This window comes from Dermochelys coriacea, chromosome 10 (assembly GCF_009764565.3).
Source record: "Dermochelys coriacea isolate rDerCor1 chromosome 10, rDerCor1.pri.v4, whole genome shotgun sequence".
In the NCBI taxonomy this organism is placed as follows: Eukaryota; Metazoa; Chordata; order Testudines; family Dermochelyidae; genus Dermochelys; species Dermochelys coriacea.
In genome coordinates this window covers 59,051,500-59,067,706 of record NC_050077.1, presented here as the reverse complement: position 1 = coordinate 59,067,706, position 16,207 = coordinate 59,051,500, and the positions used below count along the sequence as shown (strand labels likewise).

Below are 16,207 nucleotides of genomic sequence, written 5' to 3'. Positions count from 1 at the left end.
GTGTTTATCTGTTCACATGTCATAGGTGCTTATGTTTCACAAGAAGATAACACAGTGCAACACAGAAATAGGAGAGAGAGACCCTTTCTCCATTGCTATCCTTTGACAAAGGTCACTTTCTTATATACATATTATCAAAGACAAAGGCCACCATTTTTCTTACTTCAATATATCCCTGAATGTGGCTTTATCTGGAAGTTACCCGATGGCACGTTCTACATTGTAGCAAAATCCAAGTTCATCATATTTACATTTTAGATATCTTGAAATCTACTTATTACTGTAACTAGAAATATGCATTTCTTAAGCATCTACTGCACATCCAGAAATAATGAGGTTTACAAAGGCATTCAACACTTTTCCCCAATGCGGATGAAAAGGTGTTGTGAGAAGTGGATAATGCATGACACTATAAACAACATGATTCAGATGTTGATAATGAAGTTGTTACAGTAAACTCAGCTACTGGAGAAATCTCGTTCTTCCTAAATATCTAGGTACTTACATGGTCCCTGTCACAAATGCATCTGAGTATTTCCGAAATATTTAAAAATAGATCCCTCTGCATCCACAGGGTCACCACAGCAGCCCCCTGACCACACACCCTCTTGAACTCAGCATAGGAGTGTGGTGAGGGGCAAGAGTGTGTCTATTCACTGGTGATCCCCAGATTCCAGATAGCCTCTAGCCAGCACACCTGAGCAGTCTGAGGTGATTTTACTTAATGCCAGGGAAGGCTCAGTTCCCATCCAGCCCCAGGATCAAAGAGAGCAGCATAAAGATGACTTAATGCCACCTTCTCCTGAGTGCAGCTCAGATGTAGCCCAGAAGCCAGATCAAGATTTGCAGCATGACCAAGTAACGTTACTTCTTAATCTTAATAAATGCTTGGGGAACAGAATGAACAGTCAATATCTAATGAGATGCCCTCCCCACAAATACTGAGAAGAGTGAGCGGTAGCAAAATAACCCCATTGCCCAGCAAACCTAGGTACATAGTCTAGTGTTCAAAAGTGCTCACATTTTACAAACACTCCACCTCCTCCTATTTCTCTGTGTTGTCTATGTTATCGGTATTATTTTGTGATTTATTTTTCAGGCGGTCACATAAACCCAGCTGTTTCATTAGCCATGTGTGCAACTGGAAGGTTGAAATGGACCAAATTACCTTTTTATATATTAGCACAATTCCTGGGAGCATTTGTTGGAGCAGCAGCTGTCTTTGGGATTTATTATGGTGAGTATATAGTAGACACACCTATAGGACTTGCTAGAAGTAAGGAAATCTCTGAGACCCTAATGCTTCAATGAACTCCAAGCAGGCACAGAGGTCTGCCACACACAGTTCATTGTGGGACTGAGGCCTATGTCACAGAAGAGAAAGGAAGAACAAAGGGGGAAGGCTCTGACCTCTCAAGTGTTCGACAACACTAACATTTCAGAAAATAGAAAACGTTCTGAAATGTAGGAAAAATGACTCATTCTTGGGAAATTAGATATTCTAAGAACATGTATTTCTCACAAAGACTTTTACTTATTTAATTCTTAGCATGTATATAGGGCTCCTCCTCCTCCAAGGACTTTAGAAATATTAACGGACAGCTCCAACAGCCCTTACGTGAGTAACACCAACAGTGTTCAGTGAAACTACAGATTGGGAGATGAAGTCCCACCTGACTAAATCTCATACCACCTCTTTGAGCTAGGTATTAACCCTATTTTATAGATGGAAACTGAGGCAGAGGGGTTAAGTGGTCACATATTAGAGACAAGACTAGAATGCAGGAATTTCTGACTCCACACTCTGTCTGGGCCATGCTTCTCTCTATGACATATTGTGGCATGACAGAAAAATAAAATGTCAGATTGGATATTTATAGGCTTCCCTGGCTAGATAAATCCTCCAGGACTAGGTCATTTCTTTAACCTCTGATTTTTGTTTAAAAGGACTCACGCCATGCTTCTGTGGTCCCATCCTTAATTCCGTTGATCTCTGTGGGTGTTTATATTTCATTAATGCTCTTTTTCTTTGTTTTCTGCTACTGTCTCCTAGAATCTAGGATTACAGGAATTGTCTTTTCTCCATTTCCCTAGACCCTGAACTCTCTCTCTCCTTAAGTCCTCATTCAATCCCTACATACATATATGCGCCTCCCATTATACTATTGCTTGTAATTTCTGAAGCTAGGGTAAACTCTTCCAAAGCACCAAAGTGACTTCGGAGCCCAAGTCTCATTTTAAAAAGTGATTTAGACACTTGTGTGCTTTTTATAATTTTATCCCACATCACTTGCCTGTGCTATTTTCTTTCACCACCAATGACCAATGATGTCCCAGAAAGAGATGATACTTCACACAACGAATTCTGTGATAATTTGACTGATGTACATATGGAATTTTTAAAGATATACAGAATTAAACAAAAGTAGGGCACAGTTAAAAAGTTTTCTTTTCCATTTTTATTAGTAAATAGTTGTGATGGAACCATCCACTAATGAGAAGGAGGGAGCCCGAGGGGGGAAAACTAGTCAAGGGCTAACCCAAAAGCCTTTCACAGTTAAACTAATCTCAACTCCACAAAAAGCTAAAAAGAAAAAAACAACCATGGGATGTAGATGGCAGAGTTGTTTTTTTCTTCAGCTTGGCCTTTTATTACAAAAAGTAGAAACCTGGGCACTCTTACCTCTGAGAAGTTTCTAAAACCATTTTGGGTCTCCCCGGCTCTACCCAAAGCCAGCAATACTTACCAGTGACCTCCATTATGATATAGGGGAGGCTATTTCTACGCTCACATAGCATCACTTGAAAGCAGGAGTGTGGCACAGAAAGCAATGCTCAGTTTCTTCTCATTGTTTGTTTTTCATGGGTGCTTGGTGTTGGTGATCCCTTCCTTAGAATCATAGAATATCAGGGTTGGAAGGGACCTCAGGAGGTCATCTAGTCCAATCCCCTGCTCAAAGCAGGGCCAATCCCCAACTAAATCATCCCAACCAGGGTTTTGTCAAGCCTGACCTTAAAAACTTCAAAGGAAGGAGATTCCACCACCTCCTAGGTAACGCATTCCAGTGCTTCACCACCCTCCCAATGAAAAATTTTTTCCTAATAAAAGTTTTTATTAAACTTTTAAAATAAAGTTTTTCCAACCTAAGCCTCCCCCACTGCTTGAGACCATTACTCTTCATTCTGTCATCTGCTACCACTAAGAACAGCCTAGATCCATCCTCTTTGGAACTCAATTTCAGGTAGTTGAAAGCAGCTATCAAATCCCCCCTCATTCTTCTCTTCTGCAGACTAAACAATCCCAGTTCCCTCAGCCTCTCCTCATAAGTCATGTGTTACAGTCCCCTAATCATTTTTGTTGCCCTCCGCTTGACATTTTCCAATTTTTTCACATTCTTCTTGTAGTGTAAGGCCCAAAACTGGACACTGTACTCCAGATGAGCCCTCACCAATGTTGAATAGAGAGGAACGATCATGTCCTCGATCTGCTGGCAATGCCCCTACTTATACATCCCAAAATGCCATTGGCTTTCTTGGCAACATATCCAGTTGACTCATATCCAGCTTTTGATCCACTTTAACCCCTAGGTCCTTTTCTGCAGAACTGCTCCCTAGCCATTCGGTCCCTAGTCTGTAGTGGTGCATGGGATTCTTCCGTCCTAAGAGCAGGGCTCTGCACTTGTCCTTATTGATTTCTTTTGGCCCAATCCTCTAATTTGTCTAGGGCCCTCTGTATCCTATCCCTACCCTCCAGCACATCTACCTCTCCTCCCAGTTTAGTGTCATCTGCAAACTTGCTGAGGGTGCAATCCACGCCATCCTCCAGATCATTAATGAAGATATTGAATAAAACCGGCCCCAGGATTGATCCTTGAAGAACTCCACTTGATACCGGCTACCAACTAGACATGGAGCCATTGATCACTACCTGTTGAGCCCAACAATCTAGCCAGTTTTCTATCCACCTTATCGTCCATTCATCCAGCCCATACTTCTTTAACTTGCTGGCAAGAATACCGTGGGAGACAGTGTCAAAAGGTTTGCTAAAGTCAAGGAATAACACATCCACTGCTTTCCCCTCATCCACAGAGCCAGTTATCTCGTCATAGAAGGCAATTAGATTAGTCAGGTATGACTTGCCTTTGGTGAATCTATGCTGACTGTTCCTGATCACTTTCCTCTCCTCTAAGTGCTTCAGAATTGATTCCTTGAGGACCTGCTCCATGATTTTTCCAGGGACTGAGGTGAGGCTGACTGGCCTGTAGTTCCCTGGATCCTCCTCCTTCCCTTTTTTAAAAATGGGCACCACATTAGCCTTTTCCCAGTCATTCGGGACCTTCCCTGATCGCCAGGAGTTTTCAAAGATAATGGCCAATGGCTCTGCAATCACTTCCTCCTGGTCAGGCAGGGTGCCAAGGTGGCAAGTTGTTTTTAAGATAGTTAACATACTACAAACTCACAGACAGAAATTTATGAATCTCCCGCCCCACCACATGGGCAGTGGAGGGTGGCAGATTGGCTGAAGCAAAAGGAATGTGGAGCAAAGGGACTATTCACGCAGGTTTCCATGGCCTTGGAGCTCAACCCAAGTTCGACCCAGTTCTAGTAATAGCTCATTCCAGGTTAGGATCCAGGCAGGAAATCTGGATCTTTGTGACCAGAATTTTGTTATCTCAAATTTTATAAGTCAAATTACAGAAAGCTTTACATTAAAATACCTTATTTTTATATATATATATATAATGGATTCCTCATTTCTTTCGGTCCTAATGAGTTTTCCCCACAATACCATACTGCAGCTGTAGTGTGACAACAAGATATTCCCTTCTCAGCCAAGATTTTCAAAACTGAGGGGCGTTTTGGATGTCTGACTTGAGACACCTTAAAGGGACCTGACTTTCACAGGGTGGGTGCTTAGCACATGGTGATAATCAGATCCCTAAAAGGTGTCTCAGGTTTAGCACCCAAGAATCGATCACAAGTCACTTTAAAAAATCTTGGCCATCACGAAGACCAATGCTAGAAGTGGTAATACCTTACGTACAGATAAAAAGACAAGAGAGAACTAACCGTGTTCTGTCTGCTATTTAAAAGAAAAAGTAGGTTGGATGACTAGGAAAATGAGGCTTTAGCCCTTCTTTTAGGAGGGACTATAATTTGGGAAAGGAATGCAACTCTGAAGACATTGGTAAACACTAAATTAGATAGAGAAATTAAGAGTAATAAGGCACCAACTCCCATGCCACCAAGCAGGGCCTTCCAGGGAGCTGAGCTCTTTGACTGGGGAATGGCCACATCTGAGAAAAGTGATTCCCTTTTCCAGGCTGGCAGATGTTCAGGTATCAGAAGAAATTTCTGGCAGTTGGTTGAAGCAAAGCCCTCACACAGAGCAGGGAATGCAAGCTCTTTTGGGGCCAGAGATCTCTTAGGAGTGTTCCTTCACCACAGCAAGGGACTGTATAACATAATGTAATGCAAAAAGTAATGTGGCATTATTCCCTGGCTGCTGGTAACCTGAATGGTTTTACAACAGTAAAATCAGGATGCTGCTGAAATCGGATATCTGAAGATGTCATGTCAGGTCTAGAAACATTTTGCAGAACAATATAAATGTGTTCAAGACCAGGAAACTTTTCCAAGCACTGGTTTTGGGCAGCGATCAAAAGAAAGAACACATGAGCCTGGATTTGAAAGATGGAACATAAGAGACAAGAGGTGCACTGCACAGGAATGTACAGGAGCAGAAATGAGACACTGAGGAGGTGGTTTTATCATTCCTCGGCCATAAATAAAACAGGATCCAATAGTTTCCAAATGAGAATGTGATGTACAATTCCCACTGTATGTAATGTTGATAAGTAAGCATAACCAGGCAATGGATATGTTTTCTGTAGATGCATTCATGAACTACAGTGGTGGAGAGCTTATAGTTACAGGATCTAATGCAACCGCACATATTTTTGCAACTTATCCAGCTCCACATCTGTCCCTGATAAGTGGATTTGCAGATCAAGTAAGTACACAGAGAAAAACAAAAAATAAAACCTAGTCTTGTTACATTTGTTGTCTTGATTGTAGAAACAAAATGTTGAAAAATATAAAATTGGCCAATAAAAAAACCCAACGATTAAAATTCTAACAACTGTGGCCAAGTTTATCATTTTGGTCACTCCTTGTTATGCATTATAGTAATGACAAGATATGACTGTTTGTAGAGAGAAAATTTCATTCGGATTGCAATAGGGTGACCAGATGCCCCCATTTTATAGAGACAGGCCTGATTTTTGGGTCTTTTTCTTATATAGGCTCCTATTACCCGCCACCCCCGTCCCGATTTTTCACATTTGCTGTATGGTCACCCTAGATTGCAAGCAAAACTCTTTAAAATTGCTCTTTCCAGCGGTGAGAGCCATGTTAAACCCCAGGTAACAGCTATTCTTATCCACACAGTCTTTGGAATTCTTCTACTATTTTATGTTTGTCAATGTATTGAGCTAGATCCTCAGTTGATGCAAATAAGCACTGCTCCACTGTCTCCAGGGGAGTACACCAATTTATACCTGCTGGGGTTCTGGCCCATTTGGTACATGTATGTTATCCCTTGCTAAATAGCAGTTTATCCCTAGAACCGCAGTCATTTATTTCAGAGTAGCAGCCGTGTTAGTCTGTATTCGCAAAAAGAAAAGGAGTACTTGTGGCACCTTAGAGACTAACAAATTTATTAGAGCATAAGCTTTCGTGAGCTACAGCTCACTTCATCGGATGCATTTGGTGGAGTCATTTATTTGTTACCTTTAACTCCCTCATAGATGCCTCTTCATCCCACTCTGCACAAATTTTTGATGATTAAAGAAAAATTGAGAGGATCCACCCCAACCTCCATCTTTCTCCTCCCCTTCCAACACCTTCACCTTCTCGTCGTTCAGTGACAACGAGGTTTCTTACCTGGTGTCTGCCTTTAATCCCTATGATTGCCTTCTCCAGCACTATGGAAAAATAGCATGTGATCATGTATATAAAGACTAGAGCTATCAAAAGGATGGAAATTCCATTTGGTGAAATATTTTGAAATTCTCAAAACATGGCTTCATTTCAAATCTGAACAAAACCTGAACATTCCAAAATTCTCTGCAAAAGATTTTTTTTTAAATTGTAGTGTATTGATCAATATTTTGCAACAAAGTAAATTTTTATTTTATATTAAATACATGACATACCAAAAAAATTCAAAATGAAAAGTCATTTCAAAGCAAATAATAAATACATAAATAAAAATAAATAAATAAATAAATAAAAATCATTCAAAAAATGTCAACACTGGACATTTTGACACTTTCAGAACTCTCCCCTTCCACCCCTCCACCCACACAGGTTTTTCTCCAAAATAAAATTTTGGGACATTGACCCAATTTTGCAAAGTATTTTGATTTTGTCAGAACTGTCTTTTCTGACAGAAAACTGTTTTGTCAAAGTTTTTCCATGCAGCCCTATTACAAATTATGTCATAAATCATATTCACAAAGGGCCCAAATTAAGGTTGTACAGGCAATGAAAATTCTGGCATTTCCTAACTTTTGAGTGCTTAACTTAGTAAACTTATTGTTCTTTAAATGTAGGTTTTGGATGTAATACCAGAATAAAAGTTGTCTGTCTCTCACTCTCTTTTTTTAAACTGTAAATGTAGGGGAATAAGCTGTATCTGCATAAGTCACCTTTATACTGGTATACAAAATTTACCAAATTAGGAGTTGTACTAATTTAATGATATCGGTAAAAAAAAAAAAAAAAATCACACTCTTAACCAAAATAGCTAAATTACTACAAAAACCTGATTGTAGATGAGTCCTCAGACGCTGGGGGACATCTCTCTCTCTCTCTCCTGCTCCACTTGTTCAGGCTTGTAAACAAATCTTGTCACTTCCTTCTCTACATTTCTAAGATTTGTCCTTTGCTTTCTGTTTAGACAGTCTCATCCTTTGTGTCTATGTACACGCACACACTTTAAAGTTAACTAGAATCAAGCAGAGCTACTTGTGACTGTATGAAGTACTCAGTGGGTGGGAATGGTGATTTTTCTTCTTCAAAAGTATCCTAGACAGCAAGTAAAGCAACCGTGGATACATTTCCAGATAAGCACACTGGGCTGTCTAATGGAAGTTTTGCCTGTACACAGTCTGCAGGATTAAGCCCATCATCAGCAAATGGTTCTGTAGCAACATTTTTAATGTGCATGGATGCAGTATTTAAATAGTCACTTCAACTGCCTATCAAAATGTGCAACAGGGACTGCTGAGCAAAGCAGAATTATGAAGCAATTAGTTTTGTGCTGGCAAAATTGTTGCATAAAGGAATGTGATCTGCCAGGTACCCGCAGCTTCAGTTTACATTGCATTTCTCTGCTTGCATTGTTCAGTATTTTTATATTTATTATTGCTCGGGCACCTTTCTCTTACGTGTTTGCAAATGATGAACATCTGGGTGGAGTTGAATTTTTTTTTTTATTTTGGATGCTTACTGCTAATAAGGGACAAACCGGACCGTATTCCTATCACCTTGAACTATAGGGACAGTGGGATCACAACTGGGCTGCTCTGTCCTCTCTCCATAATGGAATGAATCTGATCATCAAATCCAAGCTTCACCAAATTTGGGGGAAGTTCAGATTCTGATCCAGACGGCCCCCTCTTTATTTAGAGCTTATGTGTACGTTTATTCAATATATTTTCTTTTCATTGGACAGGTGATGTCAACAGCTCTTCTTGTTCTGATTGTCTTTGCTATTTTCGACACCAAAAATATGGGCGTACCAAAGGGCTTGGAACCAATTGCAGTTGGACTTCTTATCCTTCTGCTCACTTGTTCCTTGGGAATGAACAGTGGCTGTGCCATGAACCCAGCCAGGGACCTAAGTCCAAGGATTTTCACAGCTATAGCAGGATGGGGTTTTGAAGTATTCACGTAAGTAATTCTTGCATCAGTGGGATGTGAATATATATATATATATATATATATATATATATATATATATATATATATGTGTGTATGTTAAGTGTTGTTCTGCTGAACGATTAAGACCTGATCAAGCCTGGTACTTCAGCACATACCATACTCACCTGCGTATGAAATAGTCCCAGTGAAGTCTATTCATTTACTTGAAGTTTGACACGTGATAAAGTACCTTGCCTTAATGATGATTTTCGGCACATCTAGAAAATAAAACTTGCATTTCCTCAAAAACCAGGTACAGTTTCAGACAGACTCTCCTAAAATATTATGGGGTCTCAGATAACACTGAAAATAGCATAAAGGAAATTCTTTCTTCTCTCACAACAGTTTTCATAAAGAACAAAAAAACTGCTGTAGAGAGTCAGCAATTAGTAGTGATAGGTGCACTAAAAGTCATAGCTAGATCAGACAAGGTGGGTGAGGTAATCTCTTTCATTGGACCAACTTCTGGGGGTGAAAGAGACAAGTCTCTGAGTTTACATAGCGCTCTTCTTCAGGTCTGGGAAAGGTAAGAAAAACTGTGTGTAAGCTCGGATGCTTGTCTCTTTCACAGAAGTTGGTCCAATAACAGATATTACCTCTCCTACCTTGGCTGTCTAATATCCTGGGACCAACCTGGCTGCAATAACGCTGAAAACAACATAAATAAATCAGGCTGACTTGGATTGTTATTTTGAGAGTTGAATGCATGTAATTTCAGAAATATGAAAAATCTAAAGGCCTGATTTTTAGGCTGTGTGATGCCTCCTTAGTTTTCATGTTTCAGCATGCACTCTCAAATCCCTGGTTTGTACACACTGAGCTGGCTAGGTACACAGTTAGCCATTGCACATACCAAAAGCAAAAGCTCAGCTGTATCCAGTTGTATCCCAGGTGCCTCTTTTGTACATACACAAACAGCACTGTTTTCAAATCTTTCTTTAGGAGGAGGCTCCTCTGGTTGGTTAGTTTTGTATTGCTAATTATTTACAGGTAGGAATCCCAAGTACTCACCACAACTACTTAAAGCTCCTAGATATCTATAGGATAAATATCCAGAGCACCTAATATTCTAACCAAAGACATTTAATACTACTACGCAGCTCTTACGTAGCAAGTTTTTCTATCCATAAATCTCAAAGTATTTATAAAAAGAGGCCAATATCATTACCCCATTTTCCAGACAGGAAAACTGAGGCACAGAATGCCTGTGAAATTACTTGCCCAGGGTCACCCAACAGGCCAGTAGCAGAGCTGAGAATAGATTCCAGGTCTCCTCAGTTCCAGGCCAGTGCTCTATCCACTGGACAATACTGCCTTCTAAAAAATGGAGCACATGCAATGTAAGATTTCATATCCGGGAAAAAACTTTCATTATAAATAGGCAATTTTGCTGTAGAAGGTTGGGAAGCCTTGTCATACAGTAATCTAATCATAGATTCCCTAGGAACTCCCCTCTCCTCATATGAGGTGTCATACACATTTATATTTTAAAATCTACAGGAAAACTATGCTCAGAAGAAAATGCATTCGTTACCTGTTTCAGATCATTTCTGCTAGTTTTGCTTGGGATTTATAGTCAGGTGGGAAATATATCCACACTGTAAAGACCATATTGAGCATTTAAAAGGGAGAGCACAGAATGTCTGGCAGCAGATCTTTGAAACCACAAGAAAAAATAATCTGAGCAGTCTTAGAGACATATAAATTAAGTAGGACATCTTCCTCTCTGTCCTCATTTTCCCTACAGCTGTAACTGGGGAGCCAGTTACAACATGCTTGTTCCCTTACCCATTTACAACATAGTTCCAAGTGGACTACAGAAAGTTACATGGAGTGTTACATAACTGGGCTAAAACTTAGGTACAGTATGTTGGTTGCAGAATACAGATAAGGTCTTGAATATGCTAAAGTTTAAATAATATTGTAAGCAGGTCAGTGGCAGGATTTCTCTAATCATTGTGGATAGATTTGGTTTTGCCTAACCCATGTTAGAAATGTGTTGTCAAACCATTCTGTATACTTCAGAGGGGGACAGAGAGGGTTGTCTGTAGTACAGTTTGGATAACTTACTCAGACAAGCAAGTCCTATTGAAGTCTACTGTCTCAACGGAAAGCCAAAGTTTTCAAGGTTTATCCCTCTGAACAGGGCAATAATGCTTAACAGCCATGCTTAAACCTGATTTCCACTAACAGTTCTGGTTACAGCGGGGGGAGGGGAGGAGCCAGAGATTCAAATACAAATGTTCAACCTTGCAGTTTATTAGCTGGCAGATTAACAAAATGTGAAGAGGTGATGAGCGACATTGCTACAGATGAGTATTTTGCTACAATATCTGAAACTATCTAGCAGCAGTGGAATTTTCGCCCCCCTGTGTTTATCATACCTTCCTTTTTAACCAGGGCCCACGATGATTCCGAAAGGCTAGGTAAGCACGCAGTGTTTCCTTTAGAGATATGGCATTTCACTGACTAGCAGACTGAAAGTTCTGTATGAGCTGTGCAGCCAGTACTGTTCCTTTCAATATTACATCTGCAGTGTATTTAGACTCCCCTGAAACTGCCTCTGAATTCCTTTAGAGAGACAAGGTGGGTGAGGCAATATCTTTTATTGGGTAAATTTCTGTTGGTGAGAGAGACAAGCTTTCAAGCCACACAGAGCCCTCTTCAGGTCAGAATTCCTTTGTGTTGGGGGTTTTTTAGTTATATTGTGTAGTAATAATGCCCTCTGGCGGCTAGTTGCAAGAGATCAGTCCTAATAAATCCCTAAAGCTTCAGTATGGAAATATCATCTATCAACTTCTCCTATTTAAAGGTTATAGGTAGCACTCAGATATCTACCACCTACACACATCTCTGCTGACATGTCTGGTTTGAATGATGCAATTACCAAATAGCATTAACTAAAACCAGTTTCTGTTCTGGAGAAGTCCAGAAGAACTACATAAGGCAGTGGTTTCCAAACTTGTTCCACCGCTTGTGCAGGGAAAGCTCCTGGCGGGCCGGGCCGGTTTGTTTACCTGCCGCGTCCGCAGGTTCGGCCGATCGCAGCTCCTAGTAGCCCCAGTTCACTGCTTCAGGCCAATGGGAGCTGCTGGAAGCAGCACGGGCCAAGGGATGTACTGGCCTCCGCTTCCAGCAGATTTTCTGCTGTGCCCAGTTTTGGGTGTAGCAAAGTGTGAAGCTATTACTGAGCTAATTACAGCTCCCCAAAGGACCATGAATCAGCTGGGGATGACCGGAGCGCTGTGTATTTCAGCCACTCTTACTCCCCATCTATACCATGCTCCCTGAGCAAGGGGGCTGCAGAAAAGAAAGCGTAAGCATCAGCTTTGTCAGCTCTGCATCCACTGTGTAATCTTTTGCCCTGAGCTGCAGCAGAGATAACTACCTGCAAGCTCCCTTAGTCTTCAGTTGCATGAATAAAGTGGGCAGAATGTGTCCCTTTAGTAGTAGTGGTAGAGAAAATACTTTATCATCACAAAGACATAATTGGATGGTTTCCTTCTGATCTGGCAGCACAGCTATATGCTGGGCAATAGGAGAACTAAATGTGCATCAATGGAGCTAAGGGATGTCACAGAGTACTTGTCTCTGTTTCAGTGGAGGAGGACAGAGAGTAATGGCAACTCACAAGTCAAGCATGTCCTGTTCTCAGTTTAGCTTTGGCATCAGCTCCAGGGCTGCTGCTCTTGCACCCTCCTAGCAGGAGGGAAAATGCCAGAACTTCATTTGTCCAGTGCAAGTAAGGGCCATAATTTAGAGAAGATAAAATAGGGAGCACCAGAGTCCCATCTTCACTGGCTTTGTTTGGAACAGGGATACACACACACATGCAAGACACAGTTGGAGTTTTGCATGTGTAGATCAACGGCACAAAGACTACCGAGTATACCTTGTCACAGTAATCCACAGCCCAGACGGCCATTCAAGTCTGAGCAACGAATGGAGCCACAAACTCAGTGGGACAATGTCAAGGACTATTTTATCCTCTAGCAAGATCTTAATAACTCCAAAGGAGAAACTCCAGACTATGGCATAAAGAGTGAGTAAAGGAAGAATAATTTCATGAAATGGACATTCTGAAGACTGCAACAAATATCACTGTACTTGTACTGTGGCTAAACAAATTCACTTCCACATAAAATTATGCTGTCACGCACTGACTAATTATTTATATCATTTTAAAATTAGATTTGCCATTGTTTGTAATAATCTCCTAGAATCGTCTTCCAATAAAATCCTTTCTCAAATTAATTTATCTTTTTGTATTTGGGGAAAATATGTTCCCTCTTCATTTCCAGTATGCATTAAATGTAAGTGACTCTTTTCTCCTCAAGAATCACATCTTCAATTGATATATCATGTTTTGAGCCAAAACAGCTCATTATACCAGCACAGTTGAGTATATCATCAGAGCTCTGGGACCAATGCTCAGAATTAACTGCTGCTGTTGAGTGAATATGTCTAGGATACACACATATAGTAGCTACCTGTATTACCCATAGTCCCAGCCCCATTGAAATCAATGGCAAAATTTCCATTGACTTTAATGGAACCAAAATTTCACCCTTAGATTCTACAAGACTTTCTATCAGGGTACTGCAATTATAAGACAGTTCAGTTTTAGGCCAGCATCTTTTTTAACTATTACTGAAAAAAAAACTCACACCTTAAAACAGAGATAATAAACTTCCTTATGAAACTTGAATCTTGACCATTCTAGTCAAGCATAATATACTTTACACTTTAGTATGTTTAAGCTATACTCTTCAAGACACCCATAATATACTACACTTCTCAAGCAAAACATTGTATACTATGTGAATATAGGGCCTGATCCTGCAAACCATTCCTCATGTAAGCAGAAAAATTGAGACATACCTGTGCAATCATCACACTTGATGTTTCCAGCTGCCCATTAATGTGTGTTCGTCATCTGACAATGTAGTGCAAAAAATGTGTGTCATTTAATTTCATTACAGGCCAACAAATTTCAGCTTTCCCAAATTCCGCATCTCCTAAGGGTCTGGTAGTTAGGAAGCCTTATTTTGTAAAGAATATATACAGTAATCGACCTATGGCCCAGGCGGTTGTTAGTATATTTCAATCAGAGCATGCACAGGAAGATAATGGTTGTCACCAATCTACAGAAACATTAGGTCAAAGTAAACATTTACCACAAGATATGATACAAAAACTTCACTGTGATAGGCATTCTAGCTATACAAAATATTGCAGTAAAGTAATACCACCATACAGTGTTTATAACTCAGCTGCCAAACAATAGATACAGTATTAGCAACATAGTGAATCATAATTCTGTTTTTCTTTCTTACAGGGCTGGAAATAACTGGTGGTGGGTTCCTACGGTTGCACCTATGATGGGAGGAGTAATTGGAGCCGTTACCTATATTATTTTTATTGAAATTCACCATTCAGATACACAGCTGGAAGAAGACACGGATATGTATGAGAAATATGAACTTACCAATATGGAGAAAGAAGAAAGAATTTGCGATCAGCACCCTGTTCGGATTTAAAGCAGAATGACTGTATAGGCCATTCTGCAAAAACTGTGCCTCATTTAAAGTACACACTTCATAAGTTACATGTGACCTGCACAGAAAAGAAAGTCCAAAAAGAATTTCTTCCCCTGCAGCAGATTATTTCAAAATCTGGGATTTAAATTACTTACTTGCTTCAGGGAAAAAAATGCTGTCTTTTTTTCTGTGGTTTTCAGGTCAAGTTTTCTCCTCGATGAAATTGTAATGGGATGATGCACTGACCTGCTAATTCAATCCATACAATCCATAAGTCAAGTGATCTATCTAACCATTAATGGATGGGGCACTGAGTCACAAAACTGCCTGCACAGAGACAGTTAAGTGGTCCAGTGCTGCATTACCATGTAAAGAAACGATTTCACTCATTACAGCCATTTATTTAAAAAAGGCATGTGCTGAAAAGATTATGCGTTAGGAAAAATATCAGCATTGCCTGAAAGTTAATTGAAGTGGTTTGTACCTAATTTTGTATCTGGGTAGTAAATGGACAGCTGTGAAAGGATATGCAAGTGGTGAAAATTGAGAAAAGATAACATGTTGACAAAAGGTGAGAAATCTCTGTCTTGAGCTCTAGTCCAAAAAGACAATATTGATAATTTTGCTCAGCTTCTTCATAGCCATAATGCTCCAAGTAGGTTTTCAAATCAATTGATTAATCTTAATGGAATCTATTTAAAACCTAAACTAGATTATTCATCCAAATGTCTCTTGCTGTGTTCTCTGAGCGAATTTCATCCTTGCGCAGAGGGCCAGCAGCACAACGCTTACGCAATGCAGACAAGTCCTATGCACTACTTACGTTCTTAAGAGGCTTCATGTGGGCACTCTGTACAGGATGAATTTCATCCTCTAAGAGGGAGCAATTTTTGTTTTGGTGGCTTCAAGTCATATCACAAAAACAGTGATTAAAATAAAAAAATAGGTCCAAAGCCAGACCCCAGTTTCAGACTGCACTGAGCTCTGAGATCCAGACTGAGTTCAAATCCAGACAGTGGGCTCTCTTTCTCTAATGAAGATGGTTAGATGTATTCTACTTCCACACTATTTAGCTTATGCTAGTTAGTATCATTATCAAGTCCTCACTTTGAAAATCCGGTTTCCTGTTTTATCAATGTAAATTGAATGTGTCAAATTAGCTCAATGCAATCTCTAATTTTTATATAGCTGTTAGTGGTGATTGTGAATAAAGAGACTTCATGTTCAAAAGCCGTGTTTCAAAACTTGGTTATCAGCTCTATTCACTCATTTTATAGTATTATTGTTCTCTATTTAACCTCAATCCATCCTCTAAATCCACAACATTTTCTCCAAAGTATCTACACTGGGGAGTGCAGAACTCTTTTTATGGCCAGCCACTCCAATAAATGACAAACAGAGGTGGTTTTGAGAATAACGTGGTCAGAAGCCTTCTCCCAATTTCCAGAGGGCAGGTCTGTTACTCCCCCTCCTTGACATAATATATCAGTAAAAATTCAGAGGCCCAGCGCATGGCAGCAAAAAGGTAGAAAATCATCTGGTCAGACAAAAGCTTTATTTAAATTTGCATTGTTGACTGGACATTGACAATACCATTTACCTGAGGAGCTGCATAGAATCATAGGACTGGAAGGGACCTCGAGAGGTTGTTTAGTCCAGTCCCCTGCACTCAAGGCAGG

At 40.1% G+C, this 16,207-nt stretch overlaps 1 protein-coding gene across 1 annotated transcript in view; it reads left to right on the top strand.

Annotated features, from left to right (window-relative positions):
* AQP9 (aquaporin 9) overlaps nucleotides 1–15,754 on the top strand; it is a 35,750-nt gene extending 19,996 nt beyond the window's left edge. Inside the window, exons 3-6 of the mRNA XM_038419589.2 lie at nucleotides 1,100–1,237; nucleotides 5,895–6,013; nucleotides 8,741–8,958; nucleotides 14,327–15,754. Of these exons, the coding sequence (XP_038275517.1) occupies nucleotides 1,100–1,237; nucleotides 5,895–6,013; nucleotides 8,741–8,958; nucleotides 14,327–14,528 (677 nt within the window). The 3' untranslated portion in view covers nucleotides 14,529–15,754. The remainder of the gene's footprint in view (nucleotides 1–1,099; nucleotides 1,238–5,894; nucleotides 6,014–8,740; nucleotides 8,959–14,326) is intronic.
* Nucleotides 15,755–16,207: the final 453 nt, after the last annotated feature.